This window comes from Mustela putorius, unplaced genomic scaffold (genome assembly GCF_011764305.1).
Source record: "Mustela putorius furo isolate JIRA1106 unplaced genomic scaffold, ASM1176430v1.1 tig00000594_pilon_pilon_pilon, whole genome shotgun sequence".
NCBI classification, from domain to species: domain Eukaryota; kingdom Metazoa; phylum Chordata; class Mammalia; order Carnivora; family Mustelidae; genus Mustela; species Mustela putorius.
The window spans coordinates 669,603-694,458 of NW_025421427.1; the positions used below are offsets into that span (position 1 = coordinate 669,603).

At 50.5% G+C, this 24,856-nt stretch overlaps 2 protein-coding genes across 5 annotated transcripts in view; both read left to right on the forward strand.

The window, feature by feature from the left end:
- Window positions 1-4,174: 4,174 nt before the first annotated feature.
- On the forward strand, window positions 4,175-15,315 carry LOC101692272 (butyrophilin subfamily 2 member A2). Its single transcript, XM_045082300.1, has 8 exons — window positions 4,175-4,351; window positions 4,745-4,868; window positions 5,610-5,957; window positions 10,699-10,980; window positions 12,272-12,472; window positions 12,850-12,870; window positions 12,969-12,995; window positions 14,055-15,315. Exons 2-8 carry the CDS (start codon window positions 4,784-4,786, stop codon window positions 14,678-14,680), a joined length of 1,590 nt encoding a protein of 529 aa, XP_044938235.1. The 5' UTR covers window positions 4,175-4,351; window positions 4,745-4,783; the 3' UTR covers window positions 14,681-15,315.
- Window positions 15,316-17,440: 2,125 nt separating this feature from the next.
- BTN1A1 (butyrophilin subfamily 1 member A1) overlaps window positions 17,441-24,856 on the forward strand; it is a 36,476-nt gene continuing 29,060 nt past the window's right edge. For 3 of the 4 annotated variants that reach the window (XR_006607396.1, XM_045082242.1, XM_045082243.1), the window contains exon 1: window positions 17,443-17,994. The gene's annotated coding sequence lies outside the window, so the exon portion shown is untranslated. Of the gene's footprint in view, window positions 17,995-24,856 lie in introns of all 4 variants that reach the window. The other variant, XM_045082244.1, reaches the window with a different exon arrangement.

Below are 24,856 nucleotides of genomic sequence, written 5' to 3' on the forward strand. Positions count from 1 at the left end.
CCCAAGGTAGGGAGGAGGGGGCTTTTAAGGGGTCTCGAGGGTAGCTCAGGGGTCTTTTGGCAAGTTTCCCTTATTTGGATATCTCGCCTGCTCGTTGGGGTCCCATGGGTCCACTGGAGCCCGAGGCGGGAAGGTCTCAGATTCCTGCTTGGGCCTTTGTTCTCCTGTCCGAGCTCAGGTCTTGTGGCAGGAACTTTTGCCATCTTAAGTAGCCCTTTCTGCCAGCCCAACAGTTTCTCTATAGAGAACAGGTCTGTATGTCAGAGGGCACTTCTCCAGAAAAGATCCTTCCAATTGTTGGATACAATGCTTGGTAAAATATCTACCTAATTCCATCTCTTTGTTCAAAAGCTGACTTTTGAGTCAAGGATCGGGTGCCCACAGTCTACTTGGGAAGTGACCCCAGGAAACCCAAGTTCATTTTCTTTTTTTTTTGAGATTTTATTAATTTATTTGAGAGAGACATAGCGAGAGAGGGAACACAAGCAGGGGGAGTGGGAGAGGGAGAAGCAGGCTCCCCACTGAGCCTAAGGAGCCTGATGTGGGGCTTGATCCCAAGACCCTGGGGTCATGGCCAGAGGCAAAGGGAAATGCTTAACCAACTGAGACACCCAGGTGCCCCGAAACCCAAGTTCAGAAAGAAAGGGGGAAAAAAGTCAACTAAGTGAAAAGTGGCAGAAAGGGTATGTTAGCTAGTTGGTCACTGTCTAGTCACCTGGGCCCAATTGACCCACCCCATATGCTCAGAACCCTTCTGGCAGGGGTGGGGAGCCTGGACCACTTAACCCACAGTCCCCGCCCCCCCCTTTGGGTGAGGGTTGCCCCTAGGGGTGGCATCTCTGCCCTGCTCTTCCAGGTTGGGCTGCATTGACGCACAGGAGCAAGCGTCCTCAGTGTTAGAGAAAGCTCTCGGATGGAGAACAACAGCAGGCACCTGGGAACTTGTTACCCAACAGGAAACTGCCTGCCCGACATGGACCTAGGGGACATGGGGTTATACATCAATAGCATTCTTTACAAGGCCCTGCCTGGGAGAATGTAGGGAACGCCGGGTAACATCTGTCACCCCCCGCCCCTGCCAGCCCCATCCACATAGCAGCTGTGACTTCTGTCTTCCAATACATGTCCACTACTGTAGCCCTGCTGCCCATGGCCGATGCACAGAGATGGGATCTCATCCCGACACCCCACCCAGGCCGGGCCAGAGGGAGTGATGAAGTTCTAGAACATAGGTGAGGGTCAGTGGGGTGAGGTCCGGAGCCGATGACCAAGAAAGAATTCTTGAGACATCTTTTGTGCAAAATAGTGGTTTATTAAAGCCTGGGGACAGGACCGTAGGCCAAAAGAGTTGCTGCCCTGGGATGGTGAGGGGTGGCAGGTTACATAGGATAGGGTAGGCAGAGGTAAGGAAAAGGGAGATTTCTATAGAACTTTCATATGCTAAAGAGGACCTACCAGATACATGGCCTTGAGCCTTTGCCATTGTCAAGGTCATTTTTCCCCTCTACCAAAGTATAAACATTAAGATAGCTGGGGGATTCCTAAAGAATGTCACATGTGTCCCCCCCAGGAGTGGGGGTGGGGGAAGGGTGCGGGGGGGGGGGGTCAGCTTTTGCTTTGTCCTCAGCCTCCCTCATCAGGAGGACTGAATGGCCCAGCGCTGCGTCACCTGTCACACGTGTAGCAGGAACGCATGGGAAGTTCTGGAGGGCAGTTCTCGTCCATGGTGTGGTCCGGAGAAGGAAAGGTAGGTGGTGTCTGGATGGACAACGTTGGGCGGGGGGCCTCCCCCTTAGCTTTCTCACTCAGGCATTGAGTGAGAGCAGAGTGCCGAGCAAGGGCGGGGCCCTGTAAGGGAGAGAGGACTTGGGCCAAGTGTCTGCTCCCAGGGAACACGAACTCCAGTCCCTGCGAAGATGTGCACTCGTGCTGTTGGGGTTGTAGAATATTGATGAGGTTCAGTGGGGTGAGGTCTCACTGAGCCCACGACCAAGAAAATTCTTGAGACGTCTCTGGTGCAAAATGGTGGTTTATTAAAGCGCCTGTGGTCAGAAGGGCCTGCTGCCAGGGGTTGTGAGATGAGCTCATTGTGTATAGGAGGGGGTTGGAGGAGGTAAGGAAAAAGGGAGGTTTCGGAAAGAACTTTCATATGCTAAAGAAGTCTCTCTGGATACTGGAGGCCTTGCTGTTGTCAAGGTTGTTGAACCCTCGAGTGAGGCATTAGCATTTAGATAGTTGGGAATTTGGGGGAACAGTATACTTGGCCTCTGGCCTGCAAGTTACAAAGACCTTAATTGTATTTACATTTCCTTCTGGAAGCTCTTGCTCAGGCATTTGCAAGTAAGCTGAGGGAGACTTGCAGAGGACGGTGATCTCTACAAGTTAACTATTTGTTTTTCCTTTAGGACAGCCAGGAGTACCTGAGGATGTCACACACACCCATAGAGGGGGGTTGCGGGGTGTCAGCTTCTGCCTTGTCCCCAGCTTGCCTTCTCTTCCTTCATCAATGCCACATACACAGCAATAACAGGACAGGATGGAGTAGCAGGCAGAACCGGGAGTCGGAGGAGTCTGAGAACACTGCCGCCTGGGAACGTGTGGAGCTATTATCGGAGGAGGGGGGACAGGAAGGCTAGGCTGGGCCTCCAGACGCTGAAATGGAGAGCGATGGGTGAGTGGGGGGGTGCGGGAGAACAGGTGTCAGGACTTTGGGCCCTGGTGATGAAGTTCTAGAACCTAGGGGAGGTTCGGTGGGCTGAGGTCTGGAGCTAATGACCAAGAAAGAATTCTTGAGACATCTTTGGTGCAAAAAAAGTGGTTTATTAGAGCACGGGGACAGGACCCTTGGGCAGGCAGAGATTCGGCTGCCCAGGGCCTGTGAGGAGTGGCTGGTTATATACACAGGAGTTGGGTAGGTGAGGACAAAGGGGTGTTCAGAAGGGCTATTGGGGTAAAGAAGACTATCAGGATATGGAAGGCCTGGTTACTATCAAGCCAAGGCCACTTTCCCTCTAATGAGGCATTAACAATTGGGAGTCTCCTGGTGGAATGTTACATTCCTGCTATCAAGCGTCCTTGTTAGTGAGATTTAGGTTTAGAAGAAATTTAACTTTATTTACTTTTCTTTTTACCTCAGCCTTCTTTCGGTTTTTTTATGGAGGGGAGGGTGACGTTAGGGCTTGAGGAACTGAGTTATGTGTCTTTGGAAATTGGGCTATTGATAAGGTAACTTCTTTGTTGTAAATCTCAAGGACATTTGCAAACCAAGGGAGACTCCTGGCTTACAGGAGTCTGATCTCTGCAAGATAACCATTTGTTCTTTTAGGGCAGTCAGGGGTGCCTGAGGAATGTCACACATATTACCAAGGGGAGTGGGAGAGAGGGGGTGCAAGGCGCCAGCCCCTGCTCTGTCCTCAGCCAGCCTCCTGCTCCCTCATCACTGGGATACAAGGCCAGTGCAGTTCTGAAGTGAATCGGATTTGGAAGCCTCTGGAGGAAGCATGTAGGCACTTGGGGAAATACTAAGGAGTGTGTGTTGGAAGATTGTTCTAGAAGAAAGCTATACAGTAGTTGGATTGGGTTCTGGGAGGGGAGCACTGTGTGGCTGTGGGGTGTTGGCTCAACCAGACCATCCACAGGCAGACCATGAAGCCCAATGGAAAAAGCCTTTGCTAGGTGCCATCTTCCAGCCCCCACTGGCTCTCACTCTTCAATACCTCTCAGTGGTTTTTGAATGAATAACAGGACATCCATAATGGCTACTGCAGCTCCCCTACCCCTCCTGCATTCATTCCCTCCCTCTCTCTCCAGCGTCCCCACTAGCATCCGCACAACCCCAGCAACTGCAACACATTCCTTGGGCCTTGGAAGGGGGTCCGCTTCTGTTTCCCTTATCACCTCCCCATCTCTAACCACTACACGCTCATCAGTCTACACACAAGAGGCCGCTCCTGGGGGTTTTCCTGCTTCTGAAAATTAGAAAAAGACTTTTAAACATTCAGATAATCCCAAAAAGCTACACGCAGCTGTGCGATTTTAAACTTAGTGTGTATTCTGCCTAGTGACTGGTGAGAAAGCAGGCTCAGGGATACCATTGGCTGGTTGACACGGAGCTGGCCAGCCCTGGGCTCTAGACCATTCAATGACATTTGGGACTCTCTGGTCACAATGGACCCGGTCCCAGGTCTGGTGTCTGCACACAGAGAGACTAAGGGGTGGCCAAGAAAAGGGTTTCTTTCTCCGGCAAGTTTTGTTTCCCGATTATGTTTATGAGATTAGAGAGAAGAAGGACAATAGGAAAATCTTCATTTGAAAGTTGGAGGAGATAAAACGCAGAGGAGAATTCAAGAAGGTAGGAAAGGGGGGGTGGGGCGGCAGGTGGGGAGTGAGTGAAGGTTGGGGGTCCCGGGAGTGGGGCGGCCTCGTCTGTCTGCCCCTGTGCTTGCTCTGCGGGATCGCAGGGGAAGTTGGGGGTGGGGGGACGAGGAAGGGTATGGGATGATATCAAGTGACACCTGAAGAAACTCAACTCTGCTTAGAGAAGTGAGCTGGAGAAGGCAGAAAACTGCCTCCTGGATCCTCACCTTGTGGCTTATCTGTGGAATGTATAAGGAGTCAGTCTACAGGGAGAGGAAGGATGCTGCCCGACACAGAAGTTGGGGCGCTGAAGATCCCAGTGCGGGTCACAGGAAAGTTTGACTTCCATCAGAGCTGGTGCCACATTTCTCCTCGTCTGCACCCCCAGGCCTTTTGTCGCTGCTTCTCCAGGGAGCCCAGTCTTTGGATGGAGGCGGCCGCTGCTTTGCGCTTCTCCGTGCCCCGCTCCCTTCTGTCCTTCATGTTGGTCAGCTGCTTGGGCCTGCTCTCAGGTAGGGGCTCCTCCCTCGAGCTCCCGCCATCTCTTCAGAGGGGTGAGAGGGCACTCCAGTCTACAGAGAGGAAGAGGGAAAAAGGTCTGGGGTTGGGGTCTGGCAGCTCGCATTCTGCACGTGCTCCCCGGATGTCGACCAGCACTGTCAGATAGCAATCCAGGGAGAGCCACAAAGGCAGGCTGCACGTACAATTTTAGGTTTTCCAGTAGCTGCCTTTAGAACAGCAGAAAAAAACAGATGAAATAGATTTTGATCATGCATTTTGTTTAACCCCAAATAACCAGAATATTGTTATTTAAACTTTTAATTAATGTAAAATATGAACAGTGAGCTATTTGACCTTTTTTACTCTAACATTTCCAAATTGTGTGTATTTCACACTTAACAGTACATTCCAGCAGGCGCTGGCCTGTGGCTGCCTTAACGGACAGCTTGAGTGTTAGGGAAAATCGAAGCACAGGGTCTGCAGGAGGTGCTCTATGGGCTGTGGTCACAGTGGATCCAGTCCCAGGTCCACGGCTTTCCATATGTGAAGCATATGTATGCTCCAATAAAGACAAGACTCACTGGGTACCCCCACCAGGCATCTGTGGCTGCCAGCCAACCTCAGCGGCCTGCCCCCAGAATCCTCTGGTGGGGCCTTAGGAAGATTACTTTTGTCCCCTGGAATATCCGCTTCCTTTCCTGCCTTAGATCTTTAATAATTGTGTCTTCTGATTCTGCTCCTTTGTTGAACAGCCCCGTTTACTGTCATGGGGCCAGCTGACCCTGTCCTGGCCATGGTGGGAGAAGACACCATGTTCCGCTGCCACCTGTCCCCCGAGAAGGACGCAGAGCACATGGAGGTGCGCTGGTTCCGTGCTCAGTTCTCCCCAGCAGTGCTTGTGTATAAGGATGGACAGGAGAGGACCGAGGAGCAGATGGAGGAGTACCGGGGAAGAACCACCTTGGTGAGTGACCACATCAACACAGGGAGTGTGGTGCTTGTCATACACAACATCACAGCCCACGACAATGGCATCTACCACTGTTACTTCCAAGAAGGCAGATCCTACGATGAGGCCATCCTGCGCCTGATGGTGGCAGGTACGTATTTTCATTTTGTTGGTTGCTTTTTCAGGGGGACCCTTAGGGAGGTTTCTCTCCTAACTTCAGGCCCTATTGCAGCCCAGCAGGTTTTAAACAGGGAAGGTGGTGGGAAGCCTGGGTGGCTCAGTGGGTTAAGCATCTGCCTTCAGCTTAGGTCATGATTCCAGAGTACTGGCTCCTTGGTCAGCTGGGAGCCTGCTTCTCTTTCTCCCTCTGCCTGCTGTTCCCCCTGCTTGTGCTTGCTCTCTCTCTGTCAAATAAATAAAATCTTAAAAAATGAAACAAAACAAGAACAGGTAAGGTGGCTTCCTCCTCCCAAGGACCAAATGAATGGGTTTGCCCTGCTACACTGTGGGCATCAGTTCCTGAGAAGCACACACAGCATTCCACTGTAGCCTTGAGCCAGAGAGAGTGTTTAACTCCTACAGATGATTCTTTTTTTTTTTTTTTTAAGATTTTATTTATTTGATAGAAAAGCAGGGGGAGCAGCAGAGGGAAGGAAGCAGTATTCCCACTAAGCAGGGAGCCCAATGGAAGGCTCCATCCCAGGACCCTGGGATCATGACTCCAGCTGAAGGCAGACTCTTAACCGACTGAGCCACTCAGGCGCCCCGCTCTTCCTTTTTAGTAGATACTATAAATTTGTTTTCTAAATTTCTTTTAAAGTACTTTTTTTTTTTGACACAGAGAGAGTACAAGGAGGCAGAGCAGCTGGCAAAGGGAGAGGGAGAAGCCTTGTATGGCATTGACCAAAGCAAGTCACGTGGTGGTCCTCCCAGTACAGGAGAGGGGAACTATGATCCCCACCTCATTGCCTGGGAAAATGACAATTTTTTTATTTTTTATTTTATTTATTTATTTATTTAAAAGATTTTATTTATTTATTTGACAGAGATCACATGTAGGCAGAGAGGCAGGCAGAGAGAGAGGGGGAAGCAGGCTCCCTGCTGAGCAGAGAGCCCAACTTGGGGCTGGATCCCAGGACCCCCGGAACATGACCTTCTAAAAGGCAAAAAAAAAGAAAAATTCAGAGTGGGCAAATTTCTTTTTGCACTCCCTCACATCACAGACATTCGATAAGTCTTTTAGAAAATACTTAACAGACCGCTTCTATGTTTAAGTCACTGTTCCAAGTAACAGGTCAAAACATTGAAGGAAAGACACGGAGGTTCCTGTCCTCATGGTGCCCATGTTCTAGAGTGCAGAGAGCCAATTAATACGATATTTAAGAAAAAAAATACAGAATATTTAAACTATCCTAGCTGGTGATGAGCACTGTAGAGAAAATAAAGCAGAGAAGGGTTGAGACTGCAAGGTGGGGGTTGGGAGAGTAGCTTCCCTAACGGGATGGCAGGGGAGCACAACAGTGTGAGTGAATTGCACCCCTCGGGGGCTCAGAAGACCCCGCATGAAGTCCCAGCACAGCACCCTGAAGCTGGGTCTGGAGAGGGGACCATAGACTTTCTCATCGAACTCTGACTGTCAGAGTGAGAAGAGCCACTGCATGGGGACAACATAGGGACATCCTTCATCTTGATAGTAATTTTGCCGTTTTTGACCTTTCCCCAAATGCCAGTGTAGTGAGAGTGACTAACATGTCCAGATGATTTCTTTAAAGCATGATATAGTATCAAGCCCGTTAGCCCCACAGGAAAACGAGAATTTGATCAGAGGACTTGGGCAAGGCTTCAGAATAGAAGTGGCATATAAACCAGGATTTCTAAGAGTTTATTAATAATGGTTTTAAGGTATGACCTCACTCTTGGGGCCAGTGTATTATACTTTAAAGAAATGTTTGAAGGCTGGAAGAGCTTTAAAATACACCTAAGTTGGGACTCCTGGGTGGCTCAGTTGGTTAGGCAGCTGCCTTCGGCTCAGGTCATGATCCCGGCATCCTGGGATCGAGTCCCACATCGGGCTTCTTGCTCGGCAGGGAGCCTGCTTCTCCCTCTGCCTCTGCCTGCCATTCTGTCTGCCTGTGCTTGCTCTCTGCCCCCCTCTCTCTCTGATAAATAAATAAAATCTTTTTAAAAAAAAAATACACCTAAGTAAATCACTGGCATTTCAGTCAATCTGACCAATGGAAGTAAGGCTTAGAGGACAGGGTGGCCTCTCCAGGGGGTCTCAACTCGTAGATAGTAGGAGACGCCATCTTTGTCACCTAGAAGAGCATATGTGATTAATAGAAAATATTGAAATATTGTGGCAGGAGGGTTTCTCAGCCCTGGTGTCCTGAGTCTTCGTAGCAGCACTGCCCGGCTCACCACGATGGTATGTCTGCGGCAGGAACCCTCTGTTCTTTCCCTGTAAACATGACCTTGGCCTGACCTGCTCCAGTCTGAACTGAGTTGTGGAACTGCTTATTGTTTTTGTTGGTTGGTTGGTTGGTTCACTGGCTGGGTGATTTTGTCTTTAAGTCTATTGTTTCAAACTTGCCTTGACTGAACCCTGTGGAACCCCATTTTATTTTTAGAATTTCCTTCCAACTTGCCGAATTCTTTTGAGTCTTAATCACAGTTCAGAGTTTCTGCACCAGCCTTTCATTGTGCAGTTGTTTTTTTGTTGTTGTTGTTTATTTCTTTTTAGCAAAAATCAGATGGAGCAGGTAGTACTGAGACTTACATGACTGCTTTAATTTTGTCTTTTGTTTTCATTTTGTCTTTTAATTTTTTGGATTGCCTTACCAAAGGAGTTACTTAAAAGAAGTTTGGATGTGAGGCTTCTGTGGCTCATTGGGTTAAGAGTCTGCCCTTGACTCAGGTCATGATCCCAGTGGCCTGGGATGGAGTCCCACTCCAGGTCCCTGCTCAACTGGAAGTCTGCTTCTCCTTCTGCCCTTCTCCCCGCACTTATGCTTGCTCTGTCTCTCTCAAATAAAAATATAAAATATTTTTAAAAAGATTTTTTTTTTTTTTTTTTTTTAAAGATTTTATTTATTTATTTGACAGAGAGAAATCACAAGTGGGCAGAGAGGCAGGCAGAGAGAGAGGAAGGGAAGCAGGCTCTCCGCTGAGCAGAGAGCCCGATGCGGGACTCGATCCCAGGACCCTGAGATCATGACCTGAGCCGAAGGCAGCGGCTTAACCCACTGAGCCACCCAGGCACCCTAAAAAGATTTTTAAATTTATTCGAGAGAGTGGGGGTAGGAGCAAAGGGAGGGGGCAAGCAGATTCCATGCTTACTGCAGAGCCCCACATGGCTCGATCTCAGGACCCTGACATCATGACCTCGGCCAAAACCAAGAGTTGGATGTTTCACTGGCTGTGCCACTCAGGCACCCCAATAAATAAAATCTTAAAAAAAAAAAAAAGATTGGATGAGATAGTGTTGTCCAACAATAAACAGGAATTATATTTTGCTGAGCTGTTCTTTTTTTTTTTTTTTAAGATTTTTATTTATTAATTTGACAGACAGAGATCACAAGTAGGCAGAGAGGCAGGCAGAGAGAGAGGGAGAAGCAGGCTCCCTGCTGAGCAGAGAGCCCGATGCGGGGCTCAATCCCAGGACTCTGGGATCATGACCTGAGCCGAAGGCAGAGGCTTTAACCCACTGAGCCACCCAGGCGCCCCTTGCTGAGCTGTTCTAAGATAAAATCTAATTTAATTTCATTAAGAACTTTGGATAATCTCTAGACCCCTGGCTGAAGAGGCAGAAGTCTCCTAGGTCTTGAACCACTAATCTATTTTTATTAGAGATTTTTTTTCTTTTTAAGATTTTATTTATGTATTTATATGACAGAGAGACACAGCTAGATAGAGAACACAGCAAGGGGAGTGGAAGAGGGAGAAGCAGGCCTCTCGATCCCAGGACCCTGGCTGGGATCATGACCTGAGCTGAAGGCAGACCCTTAACAACTGAGCCACCCAAGCATGCCTTTTAAAGACAAGAATAAGTTGGGAAGAGCCTGGACTCGGGATTTTTTGTGATGTTCTGCTGCCATTGAGGAGGTGATATTGTAATCCTGAGGATCCCAGGAGCACCCAGATCTTTCTAATTGGTAGATGTTGTGGAGAGATTCAAGGACATCCCCTGGCTAATTGAGCCCCTGGGAGGTACATGTCTCTGAACTGGGGTAGGGGTTGGTTCTGCATTCTAGTTCTTTCCATTCTCTCAAAAACCAACTACTCCTGATGACCTGTGGTTCACATGCAGCCTTAAACTGGGAGAGAAGGGACTGTGTCTTGAGGTCAAAAAGTTTCCCAAGATTCTGCTGGCCTGGCAGGCTTCTGTCCTTATCAGATTATTCCCAAGCTTGGGAGACAGGCACTGTGGAGAAATCCTCCCAGGACGGAGAGTGAAATCCTCAACCTGCTTGTTTCAGGTTGAGCAGACACACTCACTCACAAGTGAGACAAGCAGACCCTCTAACTGAATGAATCAATCGGCAGTCACTTGGTGGGAGACAGACGGGTGTGTGCCTCTTTGATGGGGTCACGGGTGGCACACGAAGCCAAGTGCATTGTCAGCCTGCCCTCCAAGAGCTCACGATTTATTGGCATATTGGTCTCCTGATGTCTAGCACCAGGGCCTTCTTCCTTCTTTTCCTCCCTCCCTCCCTCCCTCTCTCCCTTCACAGAAGGGGGACCGTGGGAATGCAGGGAATACACCCAACCAGTTCTCTGGCCACTGGCCCCTTGCTGCCTTCCCCGTCCTTGGCTCTCCCCGTGGACAGCTGATCTAAGACACTTAGGCTGAGACACCATTGCCTTGTTAGCTGCTTCCTGGTCTCTGTCCCCAGGCCTGGGCTCTAAGCCGCTCATTGAAATGAAGGGCCAGGAGGATGGCGGCGTGCGGCTGGAGTGCACGTCCGGAGGATGGTACCCGGAGCCCCATGTGGTATGGAGGGACCCTCACGGTGCGATCATGCCGGTGCTGGAGGAGGCTTACACAGTGGACACAGAAGGCCTCTTCATGGTCACCACGGCCGTGGTCATCAGGGACTGCTCGGTGGGGAACGCGTCCTGCTCTGTGGTCAGCACCCTGCTTGGCCAGGAGAAGGAAACCATCATTTTCATCCCAGGTTGGTTCCCTGCCCTCTGGAGGCTTACCACGCCGAGGCAGGGTCTTCAGACAGACCGGAGCCTGGAACAGGGAGGGAGCGATGAAGCAAGGGGCCCTGAACCCCACGGTCTCTCCTCCTGGCTTTTCTCGAGGAGAAAGTCAAAGTCTTCTCTGAGAGTTGTTTCTCTGTCCTGGTCCTTATCCTGCAGCATTTTTTTTTTTTTAATTTATTTATTTAAGTAATCTCTGCACCCAGCATGGGACTTGAACTCATAATACCCTGAGATCAAGAGTCCCGCACTGTCCTGACTGAGCAAGCCAGGTGCCCCCTGCAGCCATTTTTAAGCATTTAGAACAATCATAAACGGAGAGTGGTACAGGCAAGGGAGCCCTACACTCAGGGAGGGGGGGATTTTCTATCTACAGACATGCAGGAATTCATCCAACAAATGCTTAACAAAGTATCCCCTGTGTTCAAGGCACTGTTCTCAAGACCGAAAATAAATCAGTGAACAGAATACATAAAGATCCCTACCATCATGGGGCTAACATTCTAGGGTGGCAGAGAGCTATAACTGAAATAATTTAACTGTAGATTATATCAGATGGAGATAAGTACTGGAGAAAAATTTAACTGGGGAGAGGACGGGGAGTGCTAGGGTATAGGGGAGTTGTGATTATAAAGAGGATGGTCAAAGAAGTCTTCACTAGAAAAGATGGCAGTTGGGCAAGTAAGGAAGGAGCTGTGCAGATACTTGAGTTGCTTGCTTCTCTGCAACCAGGGAGCAGGAACAGCACATGCAAAGGGCCTGAGGCAGGAGCATGTCTGGCAGCTTTAAGGAACTCCAAGGGGCTGGTGTGGTGTGTGGTCAGGCAGGAAGAGTTGGGTGAGTCTGTGGGACACAGCGTTTTGAGCAGAGAAGTAGCAGAATCTCACTCAGCCTGCTGGGCTGACAGACTGCAGGGGGTATGGACAGAGGCAGGCGTTGGGGAATTGCAAGCTTTCAGGCAAAAAGGAGTGGTGGTTCATGCAGGGTGGTGGCTGTGGTGATTCAGTGGTTGCTGTGTTCACCCTGGTCCTTCCCATGGTGACTCCAGGGGTCCCTGCTTTTTTGGCTCCTGGGCCCCCAGCCCTGGCAACTGCTATGGGATGAGTCAGTGCAGAGTCAGGGTCTCTGTCCCGGGTTTTGGAGAGAGGAGCCAATGGAGCAGGGACCCCAAGGAGCACTTCCTATGGGCATCGTGAAGGACTCTGTCATCGGGGGTCTCCTTTCTCTCACTGAATGGGACTCTTCTGGTTCCCTTTTCAGAATCCTTTGCTCCCAGCATGTTTCCCTGGACGGCAGGCCTCGCTGTCCTCCTGCCTTCTCTGCTTCTCTTCATCACCGGGAGCGTCTGTCTCATCAGGAAACTCCACAGAGGAAAAGAGGTTGAAAAGAAGGAGAAAGAAATTGCATGTAAGGAACTGGAGACAGACCAGATGGAAAAAGAGAAAGAACGTCAAATAAGAGGTAAAAGAATAGGAGGATAGGTCGCTGTCCCACAGGGCCATGGTTCTAGCAGCTAGAAGCCTGGGGACAGGGAGGAAATGACCAGAGGCTGCAGCAAGGGGCTCGGGCCCGTGGCATCCAGGGACCAACCCCCCCAACTTCTGCCTGCTTGCTCCCATTCTGCGGACTCAGCACCACGCTGCCGAACAGACACAAACCTAATAAGTTCCCATAACATCCAGCCACCAGCGCATGGATGGTTTCTGGAATCTCCAGAAGCTGTGGTGGGGGAGGGGCGGGGGTGTTCATGAAGGGCCCACCCTCCCTCGTTTAACACAAACTCAGATTCTCTGATTTCTTCTATTGAAGACATGAAGTGGTTTCTGTTTCTTTGTCAGAGCAACTTGAAGAAGAACTACGTAAGTGTACCATTTCCTGAAGTAGTCCGTGCAGGTTTGCGCTCTGCTTGGTTAGCCAGCAACTCCTGAAGCTCGTCTGTCTGTCTGTCCCATTGCAGGATGGAGAAGAACCTTGCTACATGCCGGTGAGCGCCCTGGACATGCCCTCAAGCCTCACCCCGCTGGCCCTCAGGCCTCTCCCCAGCCAGCAGGACCTATTAGAGGAAGTGGGCAGGGGGCTCCAGGTGGTGGAGGGGCTGGGATGCAATCATTAGCCACACCCCTGCAGCACTGGGTCCCAGCTCTGCTATCAGGGAACCCAGGCGATCTTAGCATAATTTCGTCTATTACCAGAGCCTCATCCTAATGAGCACTTTGCATCTTACGAGTTCTCCCCTGCTGCTCAAAAGCACACAGGCATCCAGGCTTTACCAGTTACCGTGGTACTCCAACCTTTCCTCTTTAGGTGAATTTCAAAACTCCCAGTCAGACATCTCAACAAACGTGGGGAGAGGAGAAAATCACGTTCACACGACAGCAGTGTAGACCAGCTGAGTAGCAGGGAGGTGGTAGTACGTGGGTGATCTGCAGGGCTCGGAAGCCTTTCCTACATCCAGAGAGGTCAGACCCTTGCAGAAGCAGGTTGTGGAGATGTGACCTTCCCTTTTTCCCTTGGGAAGGGGATGCCCTTGGGAGTCATCTCCATCAGTAGTCAGCTGGTGAAACTGGTGGAATCCGGAGTACCAATGAAAGGAACTTTGACTACCCAGGAATTTGCAGGGGAAATTGGCATAAATTGCTTCACTGGGAGAGGGGGCCGGGTGGACCTCTTGGTTGGTTTAAGCCAAATTGGAATGTTCCTGACTAAAGAGAGGCCCAGAGACCATATGTCTTGAATAGAAAAGGGGGCAGAGTGGAGAATGTTGAGAGAAAGCGGGAGCCATGGATTTTGGTTCCTTTGCTAAACTTATCACATTTTTAGAGCCCAGGTGATCCCCTACCTGAGGCCAGGCTCCTGTCAGACGGGGTGGAAGTGCAGTCTCAGGGGTTCTGTGAGCCAGCTGCCTGGGAGTTGTGATCAAGGGGCCTTCGTGGAAAAGGCCGCCACACAGGGGTCTCCCACCACCTTTCTGGGACCTCCCTGGGGTCCAGGAATAGCACTATCCCCCAAGACCCCAGGCCTAAACCAGAGACTTCTTCTGCAGCCGATGTGGTCCTGGATCCGGACACCGCTCATCCTGAGCTCTTCCTCACAGAGGACGGGAGAAGCGTGAGACGAGGCCCCTCCAGGCAGAGTGTCCCCAACAACCCGGAGAGATTCGACTGCCGGCCTTGCGTGCTGGGCCTGGAGAGCTTCTCCTCAGGAAGGCATTACTGGGAGGTGGAGGTTGAAAACGTGATGGTGTGGGCTGTGGGGGTTTGCAGAGACAGTGTTGAGAGGAAAGGGGAGGCCCTACTGGTCCCCCAGAATGGCTTCTGGACCCTGGAGATGTTTGGAAACCAGTACCGGGCCCTTTCTTCCCCTGAGAAGATTCTCCCCCTGAGAGAGCGTCTTCGCCGGGTGGGCATCTTTCTGGACTATGAAGCCGGAGATATCTCCTTCTATAACATGAGGGACAGATCACACATCTACACATGTCCCCGTTCACCCTTTTCTGGGCCCCTAAGGCCCTTCTTCAGGCTGGGGTCTGATGACAGCCCCCTCTTCATCTGCCCAGCCTTCACGGGGGCACGGGGGGTCCTGGTGCCAGAGGGCGGCTTGATTCTCCACAGGATGGGGACCCATCGTCGCAGCCACCATGAAGAGTTTCCTGGCCTCAGAGCCAAGTAGAGAAGCCTTGGGCTGTCTCTGCTACCAGAGCACAGCACCCTGGAAGGAGATGGGCCTGGACCCATGGAAGAACTGAGGGGAGGGAAGCCACAGCTGGAGGTCAGGGACTGGGGAAGCAGCCGGGGAGGTGAGAGCCACCGAAGGGTACGAGTGCTGCGAGCCTCACCCTCACAGCCGAGGGGCTCAGGAGCTGATGGTCCATTTCCAGCCCTCCCCTGAGCTTTCCAGACTACACAGCAAAGCTTTCCCAACCTAGAACTGAGCTGAAGGATGAAGACACATCTTGGCCTGGCTCAGGTGTCCCGTCGGTAAACTGGGAGTCAGTACTCTGTTCTGAGTATGGCCTGAGGTTTAAGGTCCCTACTGAGCAGGTGAGTACTGAACCAGGTAGATCCCCAGGTTCAGGTTCAAGGGGAAAAGCAGCACTTTACAAATTTTTGACCTCAGGCTTCCTTTAGACATTAAAAATTATTGAGGGGGGCGCCCTGGTAGCTGAGTCAGTTGAGTGTCCTACTCTTGGTTTTGGCTCAGGTCTTGATCTCAGGGTTGTGAAATTGAGCCTTTCATCCAGCTCCGTGTCAGAACAGAATCTGCCTGAGATTCCCTCTCCTTCTCCCTCTGCCCCTCCTCCTATTCCTCGCTGCCTCTCTTGCTAAATAAATAAAATCTTAAAAAATAAATAGATAAAAATTATTGAGGACCCTAAAGAGCTTTTGCTCATTTGGGTTTTATCTGCCCGTATTTATGGCATTGCAGATGGAAACTGAGACATGTTAAAATGTATTTATGACACATATTAAATAGCAATAGTAAACCTATTATAAGTTAATATAAAAACATGTTTTATGAAAATTGTTTCTGAGGCAAAAGAAATTGTATTGAGAAGTGTGGCATTCTTTAAGTTTTCTACAAATCTAATATCTGGCTTTTACTAGAAGATGGGCTGGACCCTCACATGCGTGTCTGCACTGAATGTTGGGGTATCACAAGCTGGGTCATCTCTAGAAACTTCACTGTACACTAGTGAAAGAATGAGAGCAAAAACAAATAATGTCATTATTATGTAAATAGTATTAACCTTGCAGACTCCTTGAAAGTATATCAGGGACCGCCACCTAACCCCCAGCCCAAATCTGCAAATCATAGGTTGAGAACCAGGATAGAGAATCCTGGAACAGAGTCAGGAGTCGGGTATCTAAAGTGATGTAAGTTTAAATGGTAGTAATCCAGTTGTAAAAAGTAGGCTGAAACAAAGAATATTTAAAAACTTAAGGCAGTGACACATGGCCACCTTCTGGAAAGCACAGGGCACTGAACTAGCTGACTTGGTAAGATGGACGACTGGGTTATCAACGTGAATGTGTTTTTATTTTTGGTTCTCTTGTTACAGTATTGTTTGAAAAGGTTTAACCAGGGCACCTGGGTGGCTCAGAGGGTTAAGCCTCTGCCTTCGGCTCAGGTCATGATCTCAGGGTCCTGGGATTGAGTCCCACATCGGGTTCTCTGCTCAGCGGGGAGCCTGCTTCCTCCTCTCTCTCTCTGCCTGCCTCTCTACCTGCTTGTGATCTCTGTCTGTCAAATAAATAAATAAAATCTTTAAAAAAAAAAAAAAGTTTAACCAAAAACACAGGTCTGCAAGGCCAGTCGGAGAACCAGGGCTGCTTGTGAGTAGGCAGGCGGGGTCCAAAGACCCACCAAGAGGGTCCTGGGCTTCGAGCAGGATAGAAATCAAATGTGAGCTGGGAAAAAAGTGAGAGCAGCATTTACGGAATAGTGTGACAAGAGTAGAGCAGGCAGGGTGTCTGGGAGACTGAAGGGAGTGTCCTCTTCCTTTGGGGATTTATGTTGGAAAGGGGTTCCGGGTACATGTTCCTTAAGGAATCTAGGGTAGGGTCCAATCAAAAGCATCAGGTGTTATTCCATAAATCACCAAAGGTCGGGGATGTTGACACCAGTGAAAATGGAGGTTTGTTTGGAAGCTAATGCCCTGAAACATTCTTCTTAGATGTTATCAGGTTTACAGGGACCTAGGAGGAAACTCAGAATGATGCACTTTCTTGCCCCGCCCTTGGAGTGGGAACAGAGCTTCTTTGGCTCACTCAGATGCAAGATGAGATACTGAACATGAGTACATGGGGCCTGGCAGAGATGGAGCCTTCCTAAAATGCAGTCCTTTCAGCTTCCCTTTGTCAGTAATAACGCCTGTGCTGATTTTGAGCAACTTGCAGGCTTGCAGTGTTCTGGCATTCTGTACAGTAAAGCTTTGAGCAGGTTTGTGTATCCATTAAACGAGTTCACCTATGCCGAACTCAACCCTGACCACCTCAGAAAGGTTTTGACTCTTTCCGAGAGAGTCTAATGTGTGTTGGTGGAGGGAGGGGTGGAGGGGCTGAGGGGTATACTGTGGGAAATCGCTTGTAAAATTAATAAAATAACTTGGGATAAGCAGTTAAATTTCTCCAAACTAACTTAAGATGCGAAACGAGAGGGGGATGAATGGAGTTAGGAGGTGAGTCGTGCAGGCGCCCCGGGCAGGTGGCCCCCAGAACCTTCTGATTCTTTCCTAGTCCTCAAGGAAGTCCATCACTTACCCCCAGGAGACCCTTCCTCACTTTGCCATTAAAAGTGGTCCCGAGATCGAATAGGGGCTGCATTCCGACCTCATCCCTCCCGCACTAACCACAAAGCCCAAGGCTCTCAGCGTGTCACCTAAGAAGAAAAGGTTGAGCAATCCTTTTTTTTTTTTTTTGAGCAGTATATCTCATAGGAACGCGGAAGCAGGATGTTTGCCAGAAAGAACTCTGCAGGAGAAACCGGCCCAAACCAGCCTGTGCCGCGGGGGACCCCGGCGCTGACCCTTCACCAGCTCCTCCCTCCGTGGAATCCGAACACTCGCGCGCGCGCGGGGGGGTGGGAGGAGACCTGACATGCTAATGAGACGCGCGGGGCGGGGCCTGTGCCGCCCACTGCGCTGGCGCAGCTTCCCGGCCTGGCGCCCCTGGCCGCCGGCTGCATTTTTTTCCCGCCTCAGCTTCCTTGCAGAGCGCCGGCTGTTCGCGGAGCCGGCCGGCACTTCTGCTCCCAGTCTCAGCCCCAGTAAACGCTGCCGCATTTTTCTCAGCTTCATGCCAGTTTCTGTTTGCGCTGAAAGCCAGAGTCCTGCGGTCGGGAACGTACTCTGGCGACCACGCAGGGACCCCGAGAGAGCCCCGGTGAGTTCCGGAGGACCCAGAGCCGGCAGACAGCGGATGGAGTCCCTCCGACCCTTGGGACTAGTGAGCGGCTCGGAGCTCTAGTTCGGCGTCTCGGCGGCGGTGAGTTGTGCCTCCTGCCTCAGCGACTCTGCCCCCTCAGTCAGGCCTCGCACACTGCTTCTCCTGTTTTTGCCCCTCGGTCACTTGGGTTTGAATTTTACGGCGGAGGAAGGTTTTTGGCCTCGCGCTCCCGGGTCGAGTGTCCCCCCCCCCCCGACTCTCCCCTGCCTGATGTTGGTACCCCGCGGGTCACTGGAGGACCCTCTGGTGGGTGGAGCCTGATCTGAGTGTCCCCTGACTCTCCCCTCCCTTGTGTTGGTCCCAGGTTGAGCCCCACTTGAGTGTCCCTCCCCCCTCTGACTCCCCGCCCCAGTGTTGGTCTCCTGCGGGTCACTGGGGGACCCTCTGGTGGGCAGAGCCCAGCCTGAGTGTCCCGGGTCCCCGGACTTTCACCTCCCTGGCGTTGATCACTGACCCACTCTGGGTTGAGCCCACTCTGACCGTCCCCGTCTCCGTCGCTCTTAGTCCCTCCCCAGCTTTCCCTCTGGCTGGTCTTTTTCCTTAGGGTTTCTTTAAAACCTGGAATTATATCCAGACTCTCTGTATTTGGGGATTCAGATCTGTGTTCTTTAGTCTGTTTTCTCTCCGATCAGGGGTATTGCCCTGAGAAATCTCACTGTTGTCTTTGTGAAAGTGGCGTGTGAGCTTCCTACCATCAGTCTTGTCTTGTCCCTGACCATCCTTTTTGTCCGGTGAAACATCTGGTAACTTGTTATTCTTTTAAGAGGGAAGGGAAATTCTTGGTGAGCCAGACTTGGTTTTGGTGTGTGGTTGAAGAAGTACAGATCTTGATCCGGATTCAGGGACTTCAAGGAGTAATCATTTTCTGTACTGGAGAGCCACCTTTTTTAAGAAATCAGGCTTCCTTCTTCATACTGGCCTGCCTCTGCCAAAGGCCCACATGGAACAAGAAGAGGTCCATTATTCCTATAGACCTGAAGTCCCATGGATTACATCTGCTAGTCAGCTTTCACCTTTTTTTGTAAGTCTCCAGATTTTGTTCAACTTCCCAAGCTGGGCAACACCTTAGATATGATAAAGGACTCCCTTCTAGGAAGGGATCGATTTAAATTGGATGGTTTGAAGAAAAGGAATTACTATTACTATTTTTAGCACTGGTCCCAATATAACTTGGGGGGCCAGGAATAATGGCCCCAAAATGGATCATTAAATTTTAACACTGTCTTGCAATTGGGGTTGTTTTGCAAAAGATCTCAGAAGTGGAGAGAAATACCAAGACCCCAGATTCAGGGACTCTTATAGAGTCTTTGGTAGAGTCTTGTAGAGTCTGTGGTAGCCTTTGTTGCTACCACAGGCACCCACCCACTCACTGCTGGGTTGAAACCAGACATTTTATTTTATTTTATTTTATTTTTTATTTTATTTATTTTTTTTTTTTATTTATTTATCAGAGAGAGAGAGGGGGAGAGAGCAAGCACAGGCAGACAGAATGGCAGGCAGAGGCAGAGGGAGAAGCAGGCTCCCTGCCGAGCAAGAAGCCCGATGTGGGACTCGATCCCAGGACGCTGGGATCATGACCTGAGCCGAAGGCAGCTGCTTAACCAACTGAGCCACCCAGGCGTCCCGAAACCAGACATTTTAAATGATTCCCCGTTCCAGTCAACTGGGACCTAGTAGTGCTCCTTTACTGGAGTCCCCTCCCAACCCCCTCTACTCCTGCAACTTTGACTCCAACAACCTCCCCTCGCTCTCCACCAGCTCCCCACCTCCTTATTCGAATGGAGCTTCCACCCCCTCCTCTAGAGTGAGCCTCACTGGCACCCACAGCAGGACCACAGACTTAGGCCCCAGCAGGATCTGGTTCCCCTTGGGGAAGTGCTATACCCGAGGGAGGGGGGTTCTTGTCTCTTTCTCCCTCACAGACTTGGGGCTATGTAAGGAAAAGTTTGGTCATTCTTCCAAAAGACTATCTCCCATTTAGGGATGCATTTATTAAGTTAAATCTCACATCCCTCAGCTGACACTTGGCATTACAGACACGTCTCACTGTTGCACCCGAGATGAGCGGGACTAGATCCTTAGGAAAGCTGGGCATTCTGCTGACAGTCAGGGGTCTGCCAACCCAGGAGACAGAGCACTTCGGGTAGGAGGAAATGCTGTCCCTGACTGGGACCCACAGTGGGATCCTGAGGGCAGAACCGACAGGGTGCTGGTGAGGCCCTTTATTACCTGCCTTTCTGAAGGGTTGAGGAAGTGCATGGGAAAACCAGTTAGTTACGACCAAGTGTGGGACAGAACTCAGGAGGAGGATGAGAATCCAGCTGTTTTTCTAAACCAGGGCTAGAGGCCTTGCGCGTGCGCACACACACACACACACCCCAGGGGAGACCCAGAGGCAGCCGAGCCTTTTATCGTCCCGACTGCCTCTGATATTAGGGGGAAGCTAGGAAAGTTAGAGGACCGCTCTCAGACCTTGCTGTCAGCCTTGGTGGAAGAGGCCTTCAAGGTCTTGAATAACTGAGACAGGACAGAGGAGACCAATACAGACAAGAGGTTAGTGAACAAGGCACAGATTTTGGCTTCCCTGATACAGCCGCCACCTTGGGGTGACTCCAGGAAGCCCAGAAGACCACAGCCTGAACCATCTGACCAGAGCAGAGGCAGCCTGGATGGAGAAAATGTGCCTGTGGCAGGTGGGAAGGCCAGGGGAAGGGAGCGGGCCCCATCCTGGCCATTCTTTCAGAAGTGGGGCCACCCCACCACAGAGAAGAGGCCGGAGGATGTGCCCAGCTCCCATACCCACTGGGCCCCTCACCATCACACTGGTGGAGCCGGGGGTCACCTCTGATGTGGCAGGTGGAAAACTAAATTTCTGGTGGATATGAGAGCTGCTGCCTTTGTCCTGCCTCACCCTGTTGGCCCCTTTATAACTGTGACCATGTGGGAACTGGGATGGACAAATGGACGGACGGACGGACGAATGGATAGCCAAAGGTAAGACAGCTTAGTCTCCTTATCGCCTGCGGGGCCTGATCCAGTGTTTTTACTCATTCCATTCTGAGGTCCCTGCTGTTGGCGAGAGATCTGCTAAACAATTCTGGAACCACAATTTATCTTGAAAACAGTGATATTAAAATGTGGAGATAGAATAGAAACCAGGAATCCATCCACGGGCACTGCTGAATGGTCCCAGGTTTGAGCCCTCAAATATTGCTCTGAACACAAAACCAAGGAGATCCATTTGCATGGATACTCATGTCCGGGGTAAGGTAAAAATGTCTCCTCCAGTCAGATAAAGTTAAAACCCAGTGCACGCTGTCCTTGGAAAAAACAGTATCCCATAAAATAAATCTTTAAGAGGAATCCAGCTGTTAATTTCAAAATTTCTCAAATATGGACTATTAAGCCTTATCAAGCCCCATGTAATACCTCAGTCCTCACACTGAGGCAGCCCAGTGGACAGTTTTGCCTTGTACAGGATTTGGGGGCTATATATCAAGGAATGGTTCCCACACACCCAGTAGTACCCAACCTATATACTGTGCTTACCCAGGTTCCCAGCTATGCTTGAGTTCTCACTGTCCTAGATCTAAAGGATGCCTTTATTATTATTATTATTATTTGCATATTCCTTTATGAGGAGAGTCAAAATTTACTAGCCTTTGAATGAAAAACCCCTGCTTAGTACATCTGTACTTTAGAGATCACCTATTTGGAAAGGTACTGACAAGAGAGTTAGGACGGGAATTAAGAGTGAGACATGGGATCCTCTTAAGGTATGATGGTGATTGGTTCATAGCCAGTTTGACCAAGCAGGCCTCTGATCAGAATACTGGAAAAACCTTAAATTTTCTACTAAGGGAGGATATAGGGTTACCCCATCAAAACAAAAACAGGGCCAGCATTTGGGCTTCACTCTGATACCAGGCTGTGGATCCGAAGAGGACCATCAGCGCCTTGCCTGTTCCCTAAACCAGAAAGTGAATCTGACTTCTGGATACAGCCGAGCTCTGATTCCTTAATTATGGCCTAATGGTGGAGCCCCTTATAAGCCTTCAAGGGGGAGAAAGGGGACCCCTACAAAAGACTGATGTTAGTGGGCCTTTTTTTAAAAAAAGATTTTATTTATTTATTTGACAGAGATCACAAGTAGGCAGAGAGGCAGGCAGGGGGTGGTGGGGGAAGCAGGCTCCCCGCTGAGCAGAGAGCCCGATGCAGGGCTCTATCCCAGGACCCTGGGATCATGACCTAAGCTGAAGGCAGAGGCTTAACCCACTGAGCCACCCAGGCACCCTGTTAGTGAGACTTTTTAAAGCCTTGAAAACTGAGTTGGATGAGGCCCCTGCACTGGGACTCCTCAGTTTGGATAAGCCTTTTACCTGTATGTCCATGAGAGGCAGGGGATTGTTTTGGGGGTCCTAACTCAAAAGCTGGGCCCTGATCAGAGACTGGTGGCCTATTTTTCAAAATAACTAGACCAAGTCACAAGCTCCCTTAGTAAGTGAGGCCTCAAAGCTGACCCTGAGTCATCATCTAACTCCCCATCAGGTTCAGACAGTATTAGAAATTAAAGGGCACTATTGGCTGACCGGAGGAAGGCTAACTAAGTATCAGGCCCTCTTGCTTGATAGCCAGATGTTATTTTTTTTTTAAAGATCTTATTTATTTATTTGACAGAGAGAGATCGCAAGTAGGCAGAGAGGCAGGCAGAGAGAGAGGGAAACAGGCTCCCCGCTGAGCAGAGAACCCGATTCGGGACTCGATCCCAGGACCCTGAGATCATGACCTGAGCCGAAGGCAGTGGCTTAACCCACTGAGCCACCCAGGCGCCCCTCCAGATGTTATTTTTAAAGTATGCCAGACTCAACCCTGCTGCACTGCTCCCATCTGCAGAAGATGAGGGTCTCCAGCGCCCATCGGTGGAGATGAAGGAACAGAGGGAATATTCCAGCAGACCTGACTTTCAAGACAAATCCCTCGACCGTCCAGATAGGGTTGAGGCGGAAAGCCCACAATGGCCACCTCACTGAGATGAAAGGCCGCCGGAAGTGACATGGCATTTCTCCACCCAGTCACTTCCGCATAGCTCTAAGAACTAGCACTAGACTCCTAAGCCAATCAGCAGTGAGAAACCGCAAAAAATCTCTAGTTTACCCATAAATGACTTGCCCCAACAAAGGCCGGATGCTCAGACTTTGGGAAGGATCCCGCTGAGCCCACCTGCATTCATAAAGCTATGTTCTCCCATTTCTCCGAGTGCCGCTTGAATTTCCTCGGTCACCTCAGATTTTCCGCAACATTTGGTTCCCTGACCGGGAAATCGAACCGTGCTGGCCCATTGTGCCACCGGTGTGGGACAGGAGACAGGCTGCGGAGGGCAACGGAGCACCTGCCCTAGGGTTTAGGTACGCCCTGCTGATTTCAGCAGACCCAAGGCTGGGTTCTCCCCAACAGCCGTGGCTCGCCTCCGCCCTGCCGGACCAACAACAGGAGACTGGGGACAATTGACCAGAACCACCCGTTGAACCAGGGAAGCCCCAGGGCCACTGTCCAAGCCAGACCCACCCCTGTGGGTGGAAGAGGAGACTGATCACCTCCCATCAGTCCAGGATACCCAAGGGGGGTGTCCAGCCTGTTTGAATCTGAAGAAACAGTTGTGTGTATGAATGTGTCTGTACAGCTCCACAGCTTCCACCACGGAGTCTGAGTGGGCTGCACCCTGAGCCTCGCAGAGCGTCATACGGTGTAATGGTCATCTACTCTGTGGAGTAGCCTGTCCCGGGGTTTATATGGATAGACCTTAGCTAAGACGCTCCTAAGTTCCCACGAGGGACGGGAGCAGGACAGCACCTGAAAGTATCCCACCCTTTGTTTGCAACACTGTTCATGATGGATGGGAAACCCAGCAAACCCATTGTCTAAGATTGCATGCTTAAAAACTTCAGGAAAGGCTTTAGTGCTAACTACAGGGTACATATGACCCTGGGAAAACTGAGAACCCTGTGTGAACTGGAGTGGCCCAGTTTTTGATGCTGGCTGGCCCTCAGAAGGAACCTTAGACCTCCCCACCGTCCAGCGCATTTATCTTGTAGTCCCAGGAAACCCAGGACATCTGGACCAGTTCCCATACATCGATTCCTGGTTAGAGATAGCCAGGACCCTTCCCCCATGGGTATGGTTCTGTGCCAATGGCAAGGGACATTACAGGATTCTCGTGACACAATTGACTAAAAGCATCTGAAATGAGGCTGTATACATCAAGGGCTCCCACCACCCTCTGGGCCTCCGACCTTCTCAACTGCTCAGCCCTCCCAACTGCACCTGAAGTGGGACCCAACATACCACCACCTTTCATTTCATCACCAGGCATACCCTCTCCACCTTCTCTCACTCGTAAGCCGTTAGTTGCCCGACCAATGCCTCTGGCTCCACCAACAGCAGCAATTTCCCCACCGCCTCTGACTTCCCAGATACCAGTAACCCTGTAGCCAGCACCAGCCTCTTCGCCAGTTCCTAACGGGAACCCCTCCCCAGACTCTTGGCTGACTGTTTCTGATGAGGATCCCTCCCCAGAACGCGAGCCATGGAACATCAAACCTCTCCTCCGAATGCAATAAATTCCCACTTACCAGATGCCCCTCCCAGAAACTCGAGGTCTTGACAGAATTGGAGTAGATGGCACCCCCCAACCCCAATGGGGCAGACCCATTATCTACTACCAGCCCTTCATCTCCACAGACCTGAACTGGAAGCATAACACTCCTGCCTTTTTGGAAAAACCACAAGCAATAATCAACCTTACGGAATCCATCTTCCAGACCCACCGACTAACCTGGGAAGACTGCCAGCAGCTTGTTCAACACCGAGGAAAGAAGAATTCTCCAGGAGGCACGTAAATGGC